At 35.4% G+C, this 20,106-nt stretch overlaps 2 protein-coding genes across 3 annotated transcripts; both read left to right on the top strand.

The window, feature by feature from the left end:
* Positions 1 to 6,446, top strand: LOC114419393. Its single transcript, XM_028385042.1, has 10 exons — positions 1 to 156; positions 188 to 390; positions 1,158 to 1,349; positions 1,813 to 1,910; positions 3,601 to 3,688; positions 3,777 to 3,980; positions 4,496 to 4,752; positions 5,454 to 5,544; positions 5,644 to 5,857; positions 5,993 to 6,446. Exons 2-10 carry the CDS (start codon positions 217 to 219, stop codon positions 6,202 to 6,204), a joined length of 1,530 nt encoding a protein of 509 aa, XP_028240843.1. The 5' UTR covers positions 1 to 156; positions 188 to 216; the 3' UTR covers positions 6,205 to 6,446.
* A 1,102-nt stretch (positions 6,447 to 7,548) lies between these two features.
* LOC114419391 (protein DMR6-LIKE OXYGENASE 2-like) lies at positions 7,549 to 19,627 on the top strand. Of its 2 annotated transcripts, none has more exons than XM_028385041.1 (3): positions 7,549 to 8,093; positions 8,871 to 9,198; positions 18,928 to 19,103. In XM_028385041.1, the coding sequence occupies exons 1-3, from the start codon at positions 7,651 to 7,653 to the stop codon at positions 18,964 to 18,966; spliced, it is 810 nt and encodes a 269-aa protein (XP_028240842.1). In that variant the 5' UTR covers positions 7,549 to 7,650; the 3' UTR covers positions 18,967 to 19,103. The 2 variants fall into 2 exon arrangements, with proteins under 2 accessions (XP_028240842.1, XP_028240841.1); XM_028385040.1 differs by having other exon boundaries at positions 7,552 to 8,093; positions 18,953 to 19,627.
* The last annotated feature ends 479 nt before the right edge of the window (positions 19,628 to 20,106 follow it).

Genomic DNA, 20,106 nt, shown 5'->3' with positions numbered 1-20,106 from the left:
GCTTAAAACCTCGAAAAACGACGTTTGGCATAGCATCGCATTGCTTTTGCCAGCACACAGTTGCATCCTTCATCCAACTCCAAAATAAAATCGACACAAACACAACACAACAGATCGAATGTATAATGTTGCGTAAGGAACTATAAAATCTCTCATTTCTGTTCTCTTCACGCACACCAACAAAACCTCTCTCTCTCATCGGAATCTCCCAAAAGAATGGACGACAAAACGCAGCAGTCCGAGAGTAAGCAAAACGACAACGACGAGGAAGTTGCGCCAAAACGACAAGACCCTAACCCGTCGTCTGGCGGGTGGGGCTTTTCGCCGCTCTCGTTTCTCTCCGATCTTCAGAAGGCCGCCGCTGTTGCCGCCGAAGAGATCTCTCGCAATGTGGGTTTCCAAACTACACAAAAATGCGCCGTTTAACATGAAATTGGGCTTATCTGAATTATTTTTTGATTTGTGTGTTAAATGTGTTTTCCCCTTTTTATTATTGCTTTCATTGTTTTGCAATAATTTTATCATGAAATTGGGCTTATCGGATTTCCGAAATATGTTGCATTAGGTGTTTTCGGTCAATGTTTTTTTTTTAAAATGTTACTAATTTAGCGGATTGTCCAGTTCGTCAGTGTGAGATTATCTAGTTCTACAAAGCATGTAGATTTTATTGTTTTATAATTTTATTTTAATTTGTTTTTGTTGGAGATTATATAAGGGTTATGCTTGGTTGGAGTGAAAATGGATTTGTGGGAAAAAGATTAATGCTTTATTTTTCCAATAAATTCTATCTTGATTGCTTAAAATAGATAATATTGAATGAAAAAGTAGAGGCATTAGTTATTTAGTTGTGGAGGATTATTAGGAAGAATGATTGAAAGACTAGAATCTAGATAAGGGTTATGTTTGGTTGGGGTCAAAATGGGTATGTGGGAAAGAGATTGATGTTTTTTTTTTTCTTGATACATGGGAAAATATTGGTGCTTTATTTCTTCTAATAGATCATATATTAATTGCTTAAAATGGATAATATTGAATGAAAAAGTGGAGGCATTAATATCTTGAAAATTATTTTGATTTGGAGGGCTGTGAGGAAGAATCATTAGGTGGGCATCAAATTATTTGTTGTGATTGTGAATTAATGGTGTTTTGAAATGCAGGCTGCTGTAGTTGCAGAGACTGCATCAAAGAGCATTGCAGAGTTGCAAAACGAAGATGAAGATTCAGAAAAAGAGTATGAAGGAGATGAAGGATCTGCAGCTGAGAAGGAAAGTGACGATGAGGGTTCCAAACTGCGTAAATCTGCTCTGGAAAGATTGGAGAAAGCTAGTGAAGAGTCACTTCTTAGCCAGGCAAGCATAAAAGGATACTTTCCCTTGGGGGGTTGGGGTGGGTTAATTTGCAATTTAGATGTTAGATTATTAGTGAAGTTAAGCATCTAACTCTGCACATATTATGCAGATTTATTCTCATGACTTTGCTATGAATTAGCAAATATGCCGATTTTCTAGTCACCATCTCTTTTGCTCATCTTTTATTGTTTTACACTGATATTTTTTCTGCTGAGTGATTGTTGAAACCTATACTATCTAGCTTCTTGAATATGCTCCTATAGGTATTGGCTCTTATAAGTTTGGTTTTTTCTCATGATTGTCGTGAGTTGTGATTTGTTAGTGACATTGATGGTGTAATTCTGTCACACTGTTCTATCAGGGAAAAATAATAATTCTTTATTTGTGAATGCAAATTGTATTCTTTTAGGTAGACTGTACTCATCCATTAAGCACTTATACCTGATCTCCTTAATGTGTGTAGGGTTTGAAGGTTTTTGATAACTCTGTGGAGACTTTTGCTTCGGGGGCATGGAGTGCTTTAGGAAATGCATGGAGAGGGGGCACTGATTTTGTTCAGCGGTATAATTCATTGCTTTATTTATTTATTTACTTTTACACTGACCCACATGGGGGTTCTTCTGTATGTCTAGTCACTGATCATTGTTCTGATGGTGATATGTTGATATTTTGAAGGAGATAAACATCTATGCTACTTGAAAATATGTAACTAGTGTCAGTATTGTATTATGCTATTTTTTAAAAGTGAACTAAGTAATGGGCCAACATGTGCTTCACTTTAGACAAAAGGACCTGCAAACTACTACTGTAGTTAATCCTTGTATGGAGTAGTTAATAAATTGTATTTTACCATCTTTTCCTCAATAGATTCCACGTCTACTTTGTATTTATTCTTGTTCCCATCTTATATGTTTACTCATCCATCATGTTACCTCATCTACAACACTGAGCTTATGCTCTTGTTGTCTCTTTACTGCCCGACATTCAGGATTAGAGTGCTATGGATAGATGAATTTAGCATATTATTTCATGCTGTTATATGATTATGGGATAAATTGATGTCTGTGTTTTGGTTGAGGATGGAGTGTGGTATCTTGTGATTTGATGTGGATGGATTTACTCAGTGTAGTTCGGGTTATTTCACCCTGCAGTTTCCTTCAAAATTATCTTTCTAAGTCAACAACATTTTAGCATTGGTTGGTATGGGTTTTTTGTTTTTTCTATTTTTATAAAGGAGGAAATTTTATCAGAGAAGAGAGAGAAAAATATAAATGGCAGAGGATAAGATATCATCTCAGAAGTAGCTGAAAACTAAAAAGTTGTTTGGTTGTGTTAAACATTGATTAGTGTTAGTTGCACTTGATTATAGAAAGTAGAATTTGTTGGAATTGAACTATACATGTGACCTGCAGTTGTACTCTGGACATTAACCCTGTCCCTTCTCTGTCCTTATGTGCTTGTTCTTTGTACTTAATATACAATACACAATTAGAAAGGAATGGCTTCTGTAGGCAGTCTGTTCACTGGTTAAGTATTGGCTGTACTGCATATGTAAAGCAATAGGGACATACTCAAAGGAGAATTTAGAATGGTGCATCTGTTGTACCTAATATTATGCATGTACAACAGCATGGAAATCTAGGATACATGTTAAGATATATGTTGAATTAATTTTAAAAATACTTCAAATATAGTAATAGGAAAATGCTACAAGTTATTTTGGTTATTGTTGGCAGAGAAATAGTTTTCTCTGAGGAGCATAGGCTCTGGTGGTTCCTTGTAAGAGCTCCTTTCTACTTTCATTAATAATATTCGCTTATTTTCTGGTGTTCTGCCAATACTTTTTTTAGGTCATTCAGCGTTCCTCAAATTTCTGGTATAGATATATCTGTATTATAGTTGCATTAAACTACTCCTCTCTCTTTGTTTGCTTCAAATATGCTATATTTTCTTTTTTCTTTTCTTGCTGTCTTGTTTTTAATTTATAGATCTGACTACTGTTGACTGAGAAAAATGTTTCATTTTTTAATTAAAACCATGACCTTTCTATAATTTCCTGCATTTTGTTCTTGGTATTCGTTGATATTCAATGGAAGCCTTGTGCTGCCTTTAGTATTCCATCCAAGTCACTGTGCAAGGTTTAATTTTAGAATGCTTCACTAGTATCATAAAAGATGCGATTGTTTCTTATTATTCAACAAACTTTGTGTTTAAAGGCCATGAACCTGAATGATGTCCTTGTGTTCTGTAGGCTCGAGAATTCTGCAACAAATCTTTCAGGATCTCCAAAGCATGATGGGCCAGGAGCTGCAGGTGCTAATGCATCTTCTCTATTAGAGGTTTGGAAAAATTGTCATTCTTCATTTGATATTCATTATCAGTAATTACAAATATACATGCATATTTCTTCTATTCATTGTGCTACAGACAGGAAAAGCTTTTACTGCAAAGGGAATGCAAGTGCTTGAATATGTTGGTAAGGAGACAATGGACTTATTAATCAGTGAAACTGGAATTGAAGTTGAGAAAGATAAAAAAGAAGGTGAAGAAGAAAATGATGAGGATCAATTATCAGAGGAAGTGACTTTTGATCGATGCTTTTACATTTATGGAGGTCCAGAACAATTGGAGGTATTCTTATTGTCAAAAGATATATAAAAATTCTCATAATATCATTTCTGTATCTTATAGAATATTTTAGAGTATCTTAAGTGATTTTCTTGAACCAACACGTATTAATCCAAGTGACAAGAAGCTTGGTCCCCCTTAAGCAAGGTCTCTAGTTTGAGTTTCAACTCATGTGAATGAATAAAATAGGTGCTAGGAGAGATTTGCTTCCTTAAGTGAGTCCATCCAGCTCAACTTGGATTAGCTAGGGGTTCAAAGTGGCTTCTAGATACTTAGGGTCCTAAGACCAAAAAGTTCTCTTATAAGTGGTTTCCTTATTTTGTTTAGAATTAGAATTTAGAAGTCTATTATTAGTATGAATAGGGTTGTGCATTGCATTATATTCTATTATTCAAGAATTTGTTCTCTTTTTTCCTCCATCTCCACCTAAATCCCTATAAATTTAACACTTTTTTTATGCTTTAAATTGTGCTATTTTAGATTTTGGTTTGACAAATTATTTCATATGCATTACTCAGGAACTGGAGGCTTTGTCTAGTCATTATGCATTGTTATTTAACCGAAGAAAAGCAAAGCTATCAGCTGAGCAAAAGTCTGTATATGATGGGAAGCTTAAAGAGGTCCAACAAGTATTTAATTTGAGTACTGATATTGGTAGAAGCAATGCTGATTCAAACAAGGGAAAGACAATAAAGAAAGGAAATGAGGGAAGCAGTGATGAGATGAAGAATTTACACGATTCTAGTGTTGGCAAGGCTGCTGAAATGGCCGCAGGGTAATTTAACTGGCCTCATAATTATTGATGTTTTATTCAACTACCATTGCTGCCAAAAATTTGAGTTTAAAGTGGTCCATTTCTAATATGGTAAAATATTACAATTCTATGAACCAAAAGAATGGTTGCAGTTCTATCGGCAAGGATGTAAAAGTATGGGTTTAGAAAATCTACATGTAGATAATTTAGATGTTTGTATGCAGGATAAGATAGATAACATGTAATTACGGGCACATGATTAGTAAAAGCAACCAAGTTTGAAATGTTTGTTTATCACTTTACTACGAGTGTCATGAGCCAACTATCCCAAAAGCCATTAGGTGAAGAGAAGACCCATGAATGGTTTTACTTTATATCCAAAACATGCCCTCACATGCTAGAGCCCTTGGATGATAATGTGCAGCTACGCTTGGTCTATAATTCTACTTATTATTAGAATGGAGGGTGGTAGGCAAGGATCGAATCTAAACTACTTGACCGCAGAGGCTCTGATTTGTCACGTGCAAGCTATCCCAAAAGCTTAAATGATTTCATATAATATTACATTTAATTTCTTACCCCCTCTCACTTTATGATCCCCGGTCTTTCTGAGTGGTTCTGATCATTATGCAAGCTCACCATTTACATATATAGATTAAGGAAGCTCTCTTTTCACTTCACTATATTATATGCTATATGTGATGCCTTTTTACCTGTTGCAGTTTCACTAATGCCTTGGCTGGACTGGCTGCTAATGATATACATCAGAGAACTACTGCAAGATTGGAATCGCTTCATTCTGAGGGAGTTCATGTACGAGAAAATATTATAGAATCTGTTGGCAAAATTTATTCTTCTTATCACATGAGTTTGTTGTAAAAGTGAATAAATGGTGCTACTTTTTCTTTGCAGAGACTATCTGAAATGTGCTGTTTTGTGGTGTCTCAACTGCTAGTGCTTGGCAAATCCATCATTTCTCGTGCCAACAACACTGAGGATGAAGCTGATGATGATAAGGCAAACATCGAGTGGCCTGAAGACGTTTCTGCAAAAGCTAATATCATAAGAATAAATGCCCAAAAAATGATAGGATATGTGGAAGCCGTTTCCAACAGTTTTATTACAGGTTGGTTGTCTACTATTCCTCCCTTTATTATCATAACACATATTGAAGTATGTCCATTGTATTTGTATGCCACAAATTTCGATCATTCTATGCTCACTTATGTTCATCATTTGGCGCTTGGAATGTATTTATCAGGCATATCTGATGTAACTGAGGCCTATCAAGCTGCCATTAAAGCTGTTACTGCTGAGTCTCATTCAGTTGTTACCCAGAAATCAGTTCAGGAAAAAGCCACTGCCTTCTCTGAGCACCTTCGAGCTGAACAAACCACAGCGGTTTGTAAAATCCAGGACGGGATGCAATTTTTAGCTCACGTTCTCATTTCAACCTCTATGAATGCTGCTTGAACACCAATATTCCTATTTGTAAATAGTCACACAGTTTAATTAGAAAAGTGATACCACTCAACTTTGCTTAGTTTATTTCGACCGTGCAGTGATGATTGAACGTTACTCGGTCTTAGTAGTGTCTGAACTGGGGCAAATTTGTCCTGTTAAATTGATTCATGCAGCTTGTTTTATTCTTTTATTCCTCAAACTGTAGAAACTGTCACATTTTCGTCAAATCAAATATCACTTAACGTACCATATGGACTTTTCTCATTTCATAGTATGTATAACACCATAACCTTTTTCAAATCATCCACGTTATTAATTTAATGCAACCTAGAGGTTGATATTAGTACATATTGAATATACCACCACACTTAAGTCGAGCTAGTCCTTAGGTATTGATCGCTGGACTGTTCTATTCTGGCGGTTATATATATTTTCGAGGGTCAGTTTCCACATATTCATACTATTCAGTTAGTGATCATTCTAATTAATGGAAACTTACTCCACAAAATAAACATAGCATACATCAACTATTTGCGAACCAGTTGCACTCAACGCAACTGGCGTTGAAAAAAAAAAAAAAAACTGTTACCCTCACATTGCTTTAGCTTTTGTACCTTAAAATGCATGTTTTTTCCGTTGAACGTGAGTTTTAACACATAATCAAAACACTAAGACATTCATATGGTAGTGATTAGAATACATGTGATGGTGGTGATGTGAATTACAATTAAATTCATGTAGTAGTGTCAAGTTGGATTATTTTCAAATTATTTATAAGAATAAAAAATTTATTTAACTTTATTTTGTACCACATTTTAAGTTTGACTTATAAAAATCAATAAACTTATTATATATAATATTATATTAATTAAATAATAATACACCAATATTTTTATTATTTTTTATATTAAAAAGTTTAGATAAATTGAATCTCAAGATTCAAAGTGTGTTTATAGAAATATTTATAAATTACTCACCAACAAGATTTTCACTTTAATAGCAAAAATCGAATTCACATCTTGTGGTATGAGTTCATTCCTTACCAAGGTTGGTCCAATATTTCAACTATTAATTAATACATTCTGATTAATATGTTTTTCTTAACAGCTCTAATTTATATACGCTCACGAGTCTTTTTTGTACTTGGGGGCAATGCAGTAAAAATCCTTACTAAGTCATATGTTGGTCACAAGAAATTGTGAAGTTGCTGCGGTCCACTTCAAATATGTTACACATTTGTCTTTCGTGCAATTACAATTCAGGTTGGCAACCCCTAACTTTTGTCCACATTCACCCTTTAATTACAAAGTACTACAAAACATGTCCAGATTCTATGTTTTTCAGGATTAAACCAACCCGATAAGAAACAACAATAATAAGCAAAATTAAACTTGTGTTCTTCCCACAACTAAACTAAGACTATAGTTATTTGCAAGCATAAGGAAAATCATAGATATGGGAGACATTGATCCTGCTTTTATACAATCCACAGAACACCGTCCCAAAGCAAAAGTGGTGGAAGTTTGTGAGATTCCAGTGATAGACCTTTCAGAAGGTAGAAAAGAATTACTCATTTCACAAATTGGCAAGGCATGTGAGGAGTGGGGATTTTTCCAAGTAATAAATCATGGGGTACCCTTTGAGATTAGTAGAGAGGTTGAGATTGAGGCCAAGAAGTTCTTTGAGATGAGCTTAGAGGAGAAGAAGAAATTGAAAAGAGATGAATTTAATGCAATGGGTTACCATGATGGGGAGCACACCAAGAACGTGAGAGACTGGAAAGAGGTGTTTGATTACCTTGTTGAAAACACTGCAGAAGTTCCATCTTCTCATGAACCAAATGATATGGATTTGAGGATTCTCACCAACCAGTGGCCCCAAAACTCTCCTCGCTTTAGGTAATCTTAATGAGTTCAAAGTCAATTTGAGAATTGAGATTTCTTATGTTATCAATTGGTTTGTGATAGTATGAAAAAGTAAATTTAGTCTTTGTTTTTGTTTGGTAATAATCAATCAATTTATTTGCTAACTCTGAAATTGGTATAAATTTTAGATTCAGTTCTTCAGTGTTGTAAAAAAGTATATTTAGTGGCATTGGTCAATGAATTTGGTCCTCAACACATAGTAACATTAGTGTAGGGTCAAAATGATTTATTTAGCCATCAGCCCTTGACTCCCTGATGAGACCCTGAGAAATTTCTGCATGTTTCAATATTTTAGGACGGTTATAAGACTAATTCCCAGTTTGGAATTTAGCAACAAAAAACTTCTTGCCCCTCTTCAAGGAAGTGTTCAGCAAAACTCAGGTCATCCCCACTAAGGATCAATTTGATCGAAGATTACTATAGTGAGAAATTAAATGTTTTTTTGTTAAATGTAAAGGACTAAATTACTTGTTCTCGTAATGTTAAGGACCGAGTTCATTGATGGCACCAATTTCATGACAAAATTGGTGTTTACTCTAGTGTTAATCTTGCAAATGATCAAAAAGAACAAAACAATATAATTTATTTTTGACACACAATAGAGATTGTTCTACACCAGCATAACTCATATATGATCATATATATGCCAGTCTGACTTTGACAATAGTTATTTAAAATCAAGAAGAAACTTGCATATTTCAAAATTAAATTCGGAAGAGAAATATTCATGGGTTGATTATGTTTCGTTAGGGAAACATTGCAGGAGTATGCTCGAGAAGTGGAAAAGCTAGCTTACAAGTTGTTGGAGCTGATTTCACTGAGCTTGGGTTTGGATGCTGAAAAATTCCATGGCTGTTTCATGAACCAACTCAGCATGGTGAGGCTCAATTACTATCCCACATGCCCTTTCCCTGATTTGGCACTTGGTGTTGGTCGCCACAAGGACTCCAGTGCTTTAACTGTGCTTGCCCAAGATGATGTTGGAGGATTACAAGTTAAAAGAAAATCAGATGGAGAATGGATTCCAGTTAAACCCACCCCAAATGCATTTATTATCAATGTGGGGGATATAGTTCAGGTATGTTGTTATTCTTTCCCCTGAATTGTCCTTAAAGTAAAAAAAAAAAAAAATACTTAAGTAGTGTTGGAAGTATTAAAAATAGTTCTAAATAGTCTTCCAAATATATAAGAATCCTTCAAATTGGTACACTTTACTCAAATACGTCAACTTAAGGACTAAAGTGATAGATGTTCAATAATCAATACTTTAAAGACTATTTAAAATAGGTTTATTACTTTAGGGACAACTTAGGAGAGAGAATAATTGATGGGCCACAGATTACGGGCTTGGGAGACACGAGGAGTAGACCCATAAGAAGAACCAATCCTCCCAAGTATATGAAAGATTACGCCTGAAGCAAGCTACGATTTCGGTTAAGAGAATAATGTGCTGGCTCGCTAGGATTAGTTAGCACCAATTAAAGAGAATATCTTGTCTGATATTCTGTTATAGTCATTGTAGTGTTGTCTGCTATTAATTTTGTAATGTTGTCTGCTAGTAATAGTTAATTGTAGTGTTGTCCATAGTGGTGTATTTCCGTTATTCTCTGCTTGATCATTGCCATTCAATACCTAGGAACACTATATATATATGTAGCTGCAGAATGTGAAAGGAGGAAAAAAAGAATTATCAGTTTTCTTTCATCTAATTTTGGAGGCCCTTAGTCCTCGAAATCCAAGGCCCATTCTACAGGCATAACAGTTTGGTGCTTTAATTGAGCTTATGGCGGATTTCACTCGGTTTAAGTCCAATATGGACCGCATTGAAGAAGCCATTGCCAAACTCACCTCCACTCAACTTCATCTTACCGCTACCCAGAATTCCCTGTCCGTCAAGCTGGACGATCTACTTCAGAAATTCGCACAGATGGAAACAAACCCCTACTCTCCAATGTCGTCCACTGCAAACCAGCATATTGCAACACAGTCCTCAACCCTACATCGCATGAAGTTAGAGGTCCCGCGTTTTGATGGATTGGATCCTATGGGGTGGATCTTCAAGATCACTCAGTTTTTCGAGTATCATTCCACACCAGACTCTGAACGATTGATGATAACCTCCTTCTACATGGATGGCTCTGCACTTGCATGGTACCAATGGATGACACGTAACAGTCAAATCACCTCTTGGTCCGGCCTCGTTCAAGCTCACGCAATGCGGCTCCGTTAACGAGTACTTGGCCGAGTTTGAAACTCTAGCCAATCGGATTGTTGACTTACCACCCCTTTTCCTGCTCAGCTGTTTCGTTTCAGGATTAGCTCCTGAGATCTGTCGCGAAGTGCAAGCATTCTAACCTCTGACGTTGATTCAGGCAGTTTCACTCGCTCACCTCCTGGAGGAGAAGTTTTCGGACTCTTGCCGGATGTTTCGCGGTAAAACCAACACCAATGTTCCCATTGGATCTTTTCCCATTTGTCCCTTACCACCTATATCATCCCCACCCTTGCTGCCCCTCCCACCCAAGCCTTCCCCAGTACCCTTCAAACGCTTTTCCTCGAAGGAGATAGCAATCCGGTGTGAGAAAGGCCTTTGCTTCAAATGTGATGAAAAGTTTAGTCGAGGCCACAAATGTCCTTCAAAGATGTTCTTTTGACTGCCGACGAGGATGCTATTTCGGTGGGCGAATTCCTTCTTGTCGATTGGGTCCAGGAAGAAGACACAACAGAGACACAATCGCAGGCCCAAATAAGCTTGCATGCACTCTCGAGCCATATGGCCCCAAAAACCTTACGCGTATTGGGTCGTGTTGCCAATCAGCAGGTGTTAACATTAATTGATGGAGGTAGCATCCACAATTTCATCCAAGAGCTACTGGCCACAACCTTGGGCCTTCCAACGCAGCCCACTCCACCGTTGTGGGTCTTGGTTGGCAACGAACACGAAATCTAATGTCACCTTCTCTATATGAAGGTCCTTGTCTGTGTTCAAGGGCAAGAATTCATGGTGGATCTTCATGTTCTTCGATTATGCGACGAAGATCATGTATTGTGAGTTTAGTGGTTGAAATCGCTAGGACCTTTCGTCATAGACTATAACAACCTAACAATGAAGTTCATGCACATCGACATAGCTTGAAGGCAGGGAGACACGAGGAGTAGGCCCATAAGAAGAACCAATTCTCCCAAGTATATGAAAGATTACGTCTGAAGGAAGCTATGAATTTCGTTAAGAGAATAATGTGCTGGCTCGGTAGGATTGGTTAGCACCAATTAAAGAGAATATCTTGTCTGATATTTTGTTATGGCCATTGTAGTGTTGTCTGCTAGTAATTCTGTAGTGTTGTCTGCTAGTAATAGCTAATTGTAGTGTTGTCTGTAGTGGTGTATTTCCGTTATTCTCTGCTTGATCCTTGTCATTTAGTACCTAGGAACACTATATGTATGTAGTTGTTGTAAAACCTTAAGGGGTTTCCTAGATTATCAATTACATGATCTTGAAACCTATGATTCTCACAAACAATAGATAAACAAATAATGCGTACCTTTCTCCATAGGAAGACTTCTCTCCGGTGTACTTTGATTTCCTTGGAAGAGGAGAGAAATAAGATTTCACTTCCTTAGACCTTTCTTTATGCCTCTCTCTACGTTCGTGATGGCTATGGGTGAGAGAAAACACTTTTCTGTCAGGAAGGGGACCTTATTTCACGTTAGTGGGTGTTAACCCCCTTTTATAACCACTACTCTCATCAAGTAGTAGTTAACCCTAGAAACTTCTCCTATTAAGCCCAATTACAATTTAGCTCTTAATTATTAATTATTTATTTATTAGTCCCTACATAAGTCACATGTCTCTCACATGAGACATTAATTCTAACATTCTCTCACTTGGCTCATGTGATATTAATAAACATTATGAACTAAATAAATAAATAGATTAACTAACATAATGCACATTAAAAAATGACTAAATTGTTTTATACATTGGATACATCATAATTTCATGATTAAGAATAACAACCAATTCGAGTCATGGCGGTTGTACATCACCTAATCGAGATAGTCCTTTCCATGTACTACAAATTAGTCTTCTCCTTAATATGATCATTAGTTAGGAGTACATAATTGGTTCAACATAATATCTTTATTCAAGACAAACCTGTTAACTTTACTCTAACACAAACATGCATGTAAATATAAAGAATAGGTAATCAGAAACATATCATAAATGAGCTCAGAGTGTCAGCAAAAATACATAAGGTAAATTACACTTAATGATCATCAATAACAATAATGCCCATATTTTCAACATGTTCTATAAATGTCTTAGGTGGTAATCCCTTTATCAAAGGATCAGTTATCATAAGGTTTGTGCTAATATGTTCTATTGACACTCTTTGTTTCTGAACTTCTTCTTTCACGACAAAGTACTTCAATTCCATATGCTTAGCACCCTTAGAGTACTTGTCGTTCTTAGAAAAAAAAATACTGCTGCGGAGTTATCACAATACATTTTCAGCGGCCTAGCAATACTGTCAATAATTCCAAGCCCTGAAATAAAGTTTCACAGCCAATAGCCTGAATTGTAGCCTCAAAACATGTTACAAATTCAACTTCCATGGCGGATGCAACAACAACTAATTGTTTTGCACTCTTCCACGATATTGCTCCTCTGGCTAAGAGAAATACAAAGCCAAGAGTGGATTTTCTTGTATCCACACATCCAGCAAAGTCTGAGTCTGAATATCCAATCACCTCAAGGTGATCAAACCTCCTATATGTAAGCATGTGATCTTTTGTTCCCTCTAAGTATCTCAGAACTTTCTTTGCAGCTTTCCAATGTTCCATTCCTGGATTACTTTGATATCTTCCTAACATTTCAGTTGCAAAGCTTATGTCTGGTCGAGTACATATTTGAGCAAACATAATACTCCCAACAACTGATGCATACGAAATTGCTTCCATTTGCTTCTGTTCTTGATCATTTTTAGGATATTGTGCGAGACTAAATTTGTCTCCTTTCTGAATTGGAATGGGAGATGTTGAGCACTTTTCCATCCTAAATCTCTCTAGTATTTTATTGATATATGCTTTCTGAGACAAGCCTAACAATCCTTGTGATCTATTTCAGAATATTTCTATCCCTATCACATAGCTTGCCTCACCCATATCCTTCATTTCAAAGTTACTAGAAAGAAACTTCTTAGTCTCATGAAGAAGACCAAGATCATTAGTTGCAAGCAATACATCATCAACATACAGGATTAGAAACATAACCTTACTCCCACTGACCTTCAGATATATACACCGATCAACAATATTTTCCTTAAATCCAAAGGAAACAATGGTATCATTAAATTTCAAATACCATAGGTGGGAAGCTTGCTTAAGACCATATATTGATTTCTTTAATTTGCACACCCTATGTTCCTTTCCTTCAACTGAGAACCCCATTGGTTGGTCCATATAAACATTCTCCTTTCGTGAGACAGGTGAAAACGTCTCTTTATAATCAATGCCATCTTGAGTAAATCCCTTAGCAACAAGTCTAGCCTTGTAACGTTCAAGGTTGTCATGAGAGTCACGTTTAGTCTTGAAGACCCACTTATAACCAACTCTCTTACAATCCTTTGGTAATTCTACAAGGTCCCAAACACCATTATGTTCCATGGAATTTATCTCTTCTTTCATGACATTTAACCACTTCTCAAAATTATCACAACTTACAGCTTGTGAAAACGAAACTGGATCATTATCATTAGTGCTTAAGTTTGTTTCTGTTTCATGTAGGTATACCACATAGTCATTCGAAATAGCTAGTCTCCTTTCTCTTTGAGACCTCCTGAATGCTACTTCTTGCGGTTCGTCCACAATGAGTTCATTGTGTATCATGGGCTCATTATTGTGTTGTGCTTCTTCATTATTGTTTGTAACAATAACTGAAGGAGCAATCACCTTACTGCTAGAGGCACAAGCTAAAGGGACTTGCACTCTAACTTCTTTAATTTTCACTTCTCGTGGAACTGTACTTCCACTGATTTCACCATTTTCAATGAACATTGCATTTCCAATTTCGACAATTCTCATACTATGATTAGGACAATAAAACATATTACCCTTTGACTTTTCTGGATAATCAATGAAATATCCACTGATTGTTCTTGCATCCAATTTTCTTTCTGGCGGATTATAAATCCTTATTTCTGCCTGGCAACCCCAAACATGCAGATGCCTTATACTATGTGTCTTATTTGTCCATAGTTCAAAAGGTGTATTTGGAACTGCCTTACTAGGAACCCTATTCAACAAATACATGGTAGTTTTCAAAGTATATATCCACAAAGATACGGGTAAAGTTGAATTGATTAACATACTCCTAACCATATCCATTAAAGTTCTGTTATGCCTTTCTGATACACCATTTTGTTGTGGTGTACCAGGCATTGTGTATTGCACACAAATGCCTCGTTTCTAAAGAAGCTTAGCAAATGGACTTGAGTAATGCCCAGTTTCATCATATTTTCCGTAATACTCACCACCTCTATCAGATCTAATAATTTTCACCTTTCTATCTAATTGTCTTTCTACTTCATTCAAGTAAATTTCCAAGGCATTCACTGCCTGAGATTTCTCATGCAATAAGTAGACATAACCATAACGTGAATAATCATCAATAAAGGTGATAAAGTATCTTTCCCTTCTAAAAGAACTAACATCAAAAGGTCCACAAATATTAGTATGCACAATTTCAAGAAGTTGAGTGCTCCTTGTAGCTCCTTTCTTTGCATGTTTTGTTTGTTTTCCCTTGATATAATCCACACAAATATTTAGATCCATAAAATCTAGATCAGGAAGAATTTCATTCTTTATTAATTTTTCCATCCTTTCTCTAGAAATGTGACCTAAATGTTTATGCCACAAGAAAGCAGATCGTTCATTCACTAAACTACGTTTAGTGCCAACATTATGATGCATAGTTAAAACAATTTCAGCATACAAACCATCTAATTTCAATTTATATAAACCATCACAAAGAACACCAGTACCAATGAAATGATTATGCTTAAATAAACCGAAACATCCATTACCAAAATTAAAAGAGTATCCAGTAACATAAAGTTTAGATAATGAAACTAAATTCCTAGATAAACTAGGTACATAAAGAGTTTCCAGTAAATCTAAATGATTTCCAGTGTCGAGTTTTAAATGATAAGTTCTGATCGCTTCCACTGGAGCTTTCACTTTATTTCCCATGAAGACAAACTTATCATTTGGGCTTATGGTCTAGATTGTAAGGAATCCCTGTATAGTGTTAGAAACATGAGTTGTACATCCAGGATCAATCTACCATGTATTATAGGGAACTTCAATTAAGTTTGATTCAAAATATACAAGAGCATTAAGCTCACCTTTCTTTTTGAACCAAGACTTACGCTTTGGGCAATCCTTCTCGAAGTGTCCAGATTTTCCACAAAAATGACAATTATTGCTCTTTGATGTTTTTTTTCTGGATTTGCACAGGACCGTCATTGATCTTTAATGGCCCTTTGCCTTTATCATGCTTCTTCACAAATCTTTTTTCAGCTCCTTGATTCCCTCGGTGGCTTACATAATGGACTGAGTGACTTCCTTGATTCTTAAGCCTCATTTCTTCCTGAACTAACATACTGTGCAATTTATGCACATTCCATTTATCTTTCATGGTATTATAGCTCATTTGGAACATGCCATATTTAGACGGTAATGAGTTTAGAATAAACTGAACAAAAAAGTTCACATTCACAGTCATTCCCAAGGTCTTAAGTCTTGCTGCAATGTTTGTCATCTCAATGGCATGTTCATGCATAGTACGCGAACCATCAAACTTCATGATGGTTAGTGTACTCATTAATGTCCCAGTAAGAGACTTATCAGCTGTTTGAGAGCGCTTTCCCACTAATCCCATAAACTCTTTAGCAGTATCGTTCTTAGGGAGAACTTTCTTAATATTGTCTGCAATAGTCATTCTCATGAACATTAGGCTGTGTCTGTTAGATCTTTTCCAAGCTTTATAATGGGCTTTCTCTGCATTGCTACTAGCATCAGTAATAGTAGCAGGCTTTTCTTCCAATATAGCAAGATCATGATCCAAAACACCGAGATGAAATTTGACTTGCTCATTCCAGTCAGAGAAGTTAAGCCCATTAAAAATTGGTACAGATGATACATGAGAATTCAATGAGTTGGGAACAGACACTGCATAATAAAACTTCACATAAGCATTTTGGTACATAAAACACAAGTCGTACATATAATTTACTCAGATAACAATCAATGTATATTGATGTTCTCCTTTGGGTGATACACCAACACACAACATACAAACATGATGATGCTAATAAAATTCTTAACATTATTTGACAATTAAATATGCACCAATTAGTAGTATCTATTTCATTTGGGTATATAAATAAAACTAATGATACACACAAATCGCCTACAATTATATTCATTTAATATAAGAACAACTAATCAACCTTTGGGCGATCCATAAATGCCTTATAACAATGAATTTCAATTACCCATAAACCAATAATCATATAATTTAGCATCCATTATTCTATGAGTAATTGAAATAATCATTAATTTGGAATTAAATAACCTTATAAATTTGGCCACTTTGGTGACTAACAAATTCAAGATACATTTAATTCCAATCAAATATATATGGCCTGCACATACTTATTGCTATTAACAATTCATAGCCATTCTATTAATTTCATTCTAGGCCATAAAATAATATTCACATTTATTTGTGTTTTGCATTCAAACACGTTCAAAGAAATATGCAGCATATAGATATACTTACTGTTACCAATAATTTCAAAGCATTCACGTTAATTTAATTCTAAGACATAAGCTTTCAGTCCTTTAATGACATTCAATAATAATTTTTGAAAAAAAAAACAACTGGGACTGAAAATAGCAAAATTGGGTTGCAAATAGCAATTTCAAAATTCCTTCACCCCTATCAACAACGTACGTGCAGGGCTGCGGATGTTTTCTCCGTTAGAAACAGAAGGGTGTTGCTAGGTGCACCTAGCATTATTGCTGGTGCACCCAACACTTAACATGAAATGACAAAAATACCCCTATGTATTTTTAAAAATATTTTTGTGCACCCAGCTCATTCAGGTTGATCCGCATATGCAATGAGTTGATCCGCATAGGTATTAGTTGATCCGCAATTGATATAGATGATCCGCAAGCTTCTTACGATCAAGTTGATCCGCAAGTAGATTTTTAAGACTTACGGATCAAGTTGATCCATAAGTCTTTTACGGATCAAGTTGATCTACAAGTTGATTTTTAAGACTTACGGATCAACTTGATCCGTAAGTCTTTTACAAATCAACTTGATCCGTAAGCTTCTTACAGATCAAGTTGATCCGCTAGTTGATTTTTAAGACTTATGGATCAAGTTGATTCGTAAGTCTTTTACGGATCAACTTAATCTGCAAGCTTCTTACGGATCAAGTTGATCCGTAAAAGACTTAGGAATCAACTTGATCCGTAAAAGACTTACGAATCAACTTGATCTGTAAGTCTTAAAAATCAACTTGCGGATCAACTTGATCCGTAGAGGGAGAAAGAAGGCAAGGATAATTTTGCCATTTTTAAAGAATGTTGGGTGCACCAGCAATAATGCTGGGTGCACCTAGCAACACTCGAAACAGAAATAGCGTTAATGACTTTCTTTCTCCATTCAATATATGTTAAAGGAAAAGTCTTTCTCTAGACATTATCATCAAATTAAATTACATAGTACAAAACGATAAATATGAAATATTTTCCCAAATTTAATATATACAATTCAAAGTACTACAAACATAATAAGTTTTTCTTAATTGAACGCAATCATAATAATATAATTTTACGCATTCATACCCTCTTCAATATAAGATTTCATACTAGCAGCGGAAAGTAAAAATAAAATCCCTAAATTTCATAATTAGGGTTCATGCATAATTGGGAGAAATTAAATCATTCTTGAAGAATCATAAATTTCATAACAGATGCTCTGATATCATATGTAAAACCTTAAGGGGTTTCCTAGATTATCAATTACAGGAAAATAACAGGATTTTGAAATTTATGATTCTCACAAACAATAAATAAACAGATAATGTGTACCTTTCTTCATAGGAAGACTTCTCTCTCCGGTGTACTTTGATTTCCTTAGAAGAAGAGAGAAATAAGATTTCACTTCCTTAGACCTTTCTTTTTGTCTCTCTCTACGTTTGTGATGACTATAAGGGAGAGAAAACACTTTTCTGTCAGAAAGGGGATCTTATTTCACATTAGTGGGTGTTAATCCCCTTTTATAACCACTACTCCCATCAAGTAGTTAACCCTAAGAACTTCTCCTATTAAGTCTAATTACAATTTAACCCTTAATTTTTATTTATTTATTTATTAGTCCCTACATAAGTCACATGTCTCTCACATGAGACATTAATTTTAACAGTTGTAAAATGTGAAAGGAGGAAAAAAAGAATTATCAGCTTTCTTTCATCTAATTATAGAGGCCCTTTGTCCTCGAAATCCAAGGCCATTCTGCAGGCATAACAATAATACTTTGAGGACAAATTGGTGTTAAAATGTAAAAAATCATTCGTTTTTGTTTTTCATAAAAATATTCTATGTAATGTTATTTAAAATTAGTCCTTCGTAGGCTGATGCGAACAATTGTTATATAATATGCTTTAGCTTTAGTCATCAATTGAGGAGACAATATAGTTGGTTGAATTGGTTTAATATAAATGTTTAGGACAATGTTGGGGGTACTTTTGCAGGTTTGGAGCAATGACAAGTATGAGAGCGTGGAGCACAGGGTGGTGGTGAATACAGAGAGGGAAAGGTTTTCAATTCCATTCTTCTTTTCCCCAGCTCACTATGTTATAGTAAAGCCTGCCGAGGAGCTGGTAAATGAGCAAAATCCTGCAAGATATAGAGAGTACAACTATGGCAAGTTCTTTGCCAACAGAAACCGGAGTGATTTCAAGAAGCGTGATGTGGAGAATATCCAAATTTATCACTTCAGGATCTTGGATTAGCCATTTGGGTTGGCATTCTCAATATCAATATCTGAGCATAACTAGTTCTGCTAGTTCCATTATTTCAAAACCAAACAAAATTGCGTTGGTTCGATTCTGTCAGTAAATAATAAAACATTAAGTCTAGTTCTAGTATGTTTTGAAACCCAAGCTGAATAGGATCATTAACAGATCTCTGATTGAGATGTGTTGTTCTTTAAATTTTTCTTATATATATTAAGAGTTCAAGACATGGACTAGTGTAAGTTGTAGTGAGTATCTGGTAATACCTTAGAAATCCAGGTTCAGCGTAAAACCACGGTGAAATCAATATAAAAGCAACTATTTGTTGCTCCAGGAAGCCACATTGAGTGCAAATCAAGTGTTACCAAACACACCATATATTTAATGACAAAAAAGAAGACATTTTATCCATTTTCTACCCTTAATTTGCTATCCTGTTCCAAGTGGGAAAATTGTAGGAACTCTGTTAATCTCTTATTCATATACATACACAGGGTAAAATTCTCCTAACAAAGCTGTACTTACAAATGAAAGCATAGGTATTAGTTTGACTCAATCCTCTTTTCCCTAAAGTTAATCACTGGTCACAAATAGCAATATTTGTCCATGTTTATGTGACTCTTCCTTCCTTAGTCCTTACACAAAAATATTCTTTACTAGCATTGAGTAATTGACTCAAAATGGGAGACTGAATATCCCTGCACAAAATATTCATTACTAGCATGGAATCAAATGATGACTAATTTCTTTATTAATTTACCCACTTCAACTTCAACTACTTCTTTATGCAAGCTCATTTGAAAGTAAACATCCATTTTTTTTGTTGGACTGACACTGGTTTGAAATTGCTGAGTATAATTATGCTTATTCAATCTGCACAACTCACATAA

The sequence above is a fragment of the Glycine soja genome, chromosome 7, assembly GCF_004193775.1.
Source record: "Glycine soja cultivar W05 chromosome 7, ASM419377v2, whole genome shotgun sequence".
NCBI lineage: Eukaryota > Viridiplantae > Streptophyta > Magnoliopsida > Fabales > Fabaceae > Glycine > Glycine soja.
This window is presented reverse-complemented; position numbering and strand designations above follow the sequence as displayed.

What these genes read in the sequence shown, in the direction of transcription:
- LOC114419393 (XM_028385042.1), top strand. Translation starts at nt 217, where the DNA reads ATGGACGACAAAACGCAGCAGTCCGAGAGTAAGCAAAACGACAACGAC. An exon ending in CCGAAGAGATCTCTCGCAAT is followed by an intron (nt 391 to 1,157) that starts GTGGGTTTCCAA and finishes TTTGAAATGCAG; the next exon opens with GCTGCTGTAGTTGCAGAGAC. An exon ending in AAGAGTCACTTCTTAGCCAG is followed by an intron (nt 1,350 to 1,812) that starts GCAAGCATAAAA and finishes TAATGTGTGTAG; the next exon opens with GGTTTGAAGGTTTTTGATAA.
- LOC114419391 (XM_028385040.1), top strand. Translation starts at nt 7,651, where the DNA reads ATGGGAGACATTGATCCTGCTTTTATACAATCCACAGAACACCGTCCC. An exon ending in CAAAACTCTCCTCGCTTTAG is followed by an intron (nt 8,094 to 8,870) that starts GTAATCTTAATG and finishes ATGTTTCGTTAG; the next exon opens with GGAAACATTGCAGGAGTATG. An exon ending in ATGTGGGGGATATAGTTCAG is followed by an intron (nt 9,199 to 18,952) that starts GTATGTTGTTAT and finishes GTACTTTTGCAG; the next exon opens with GTTTGGAGCAATGACAAGTA.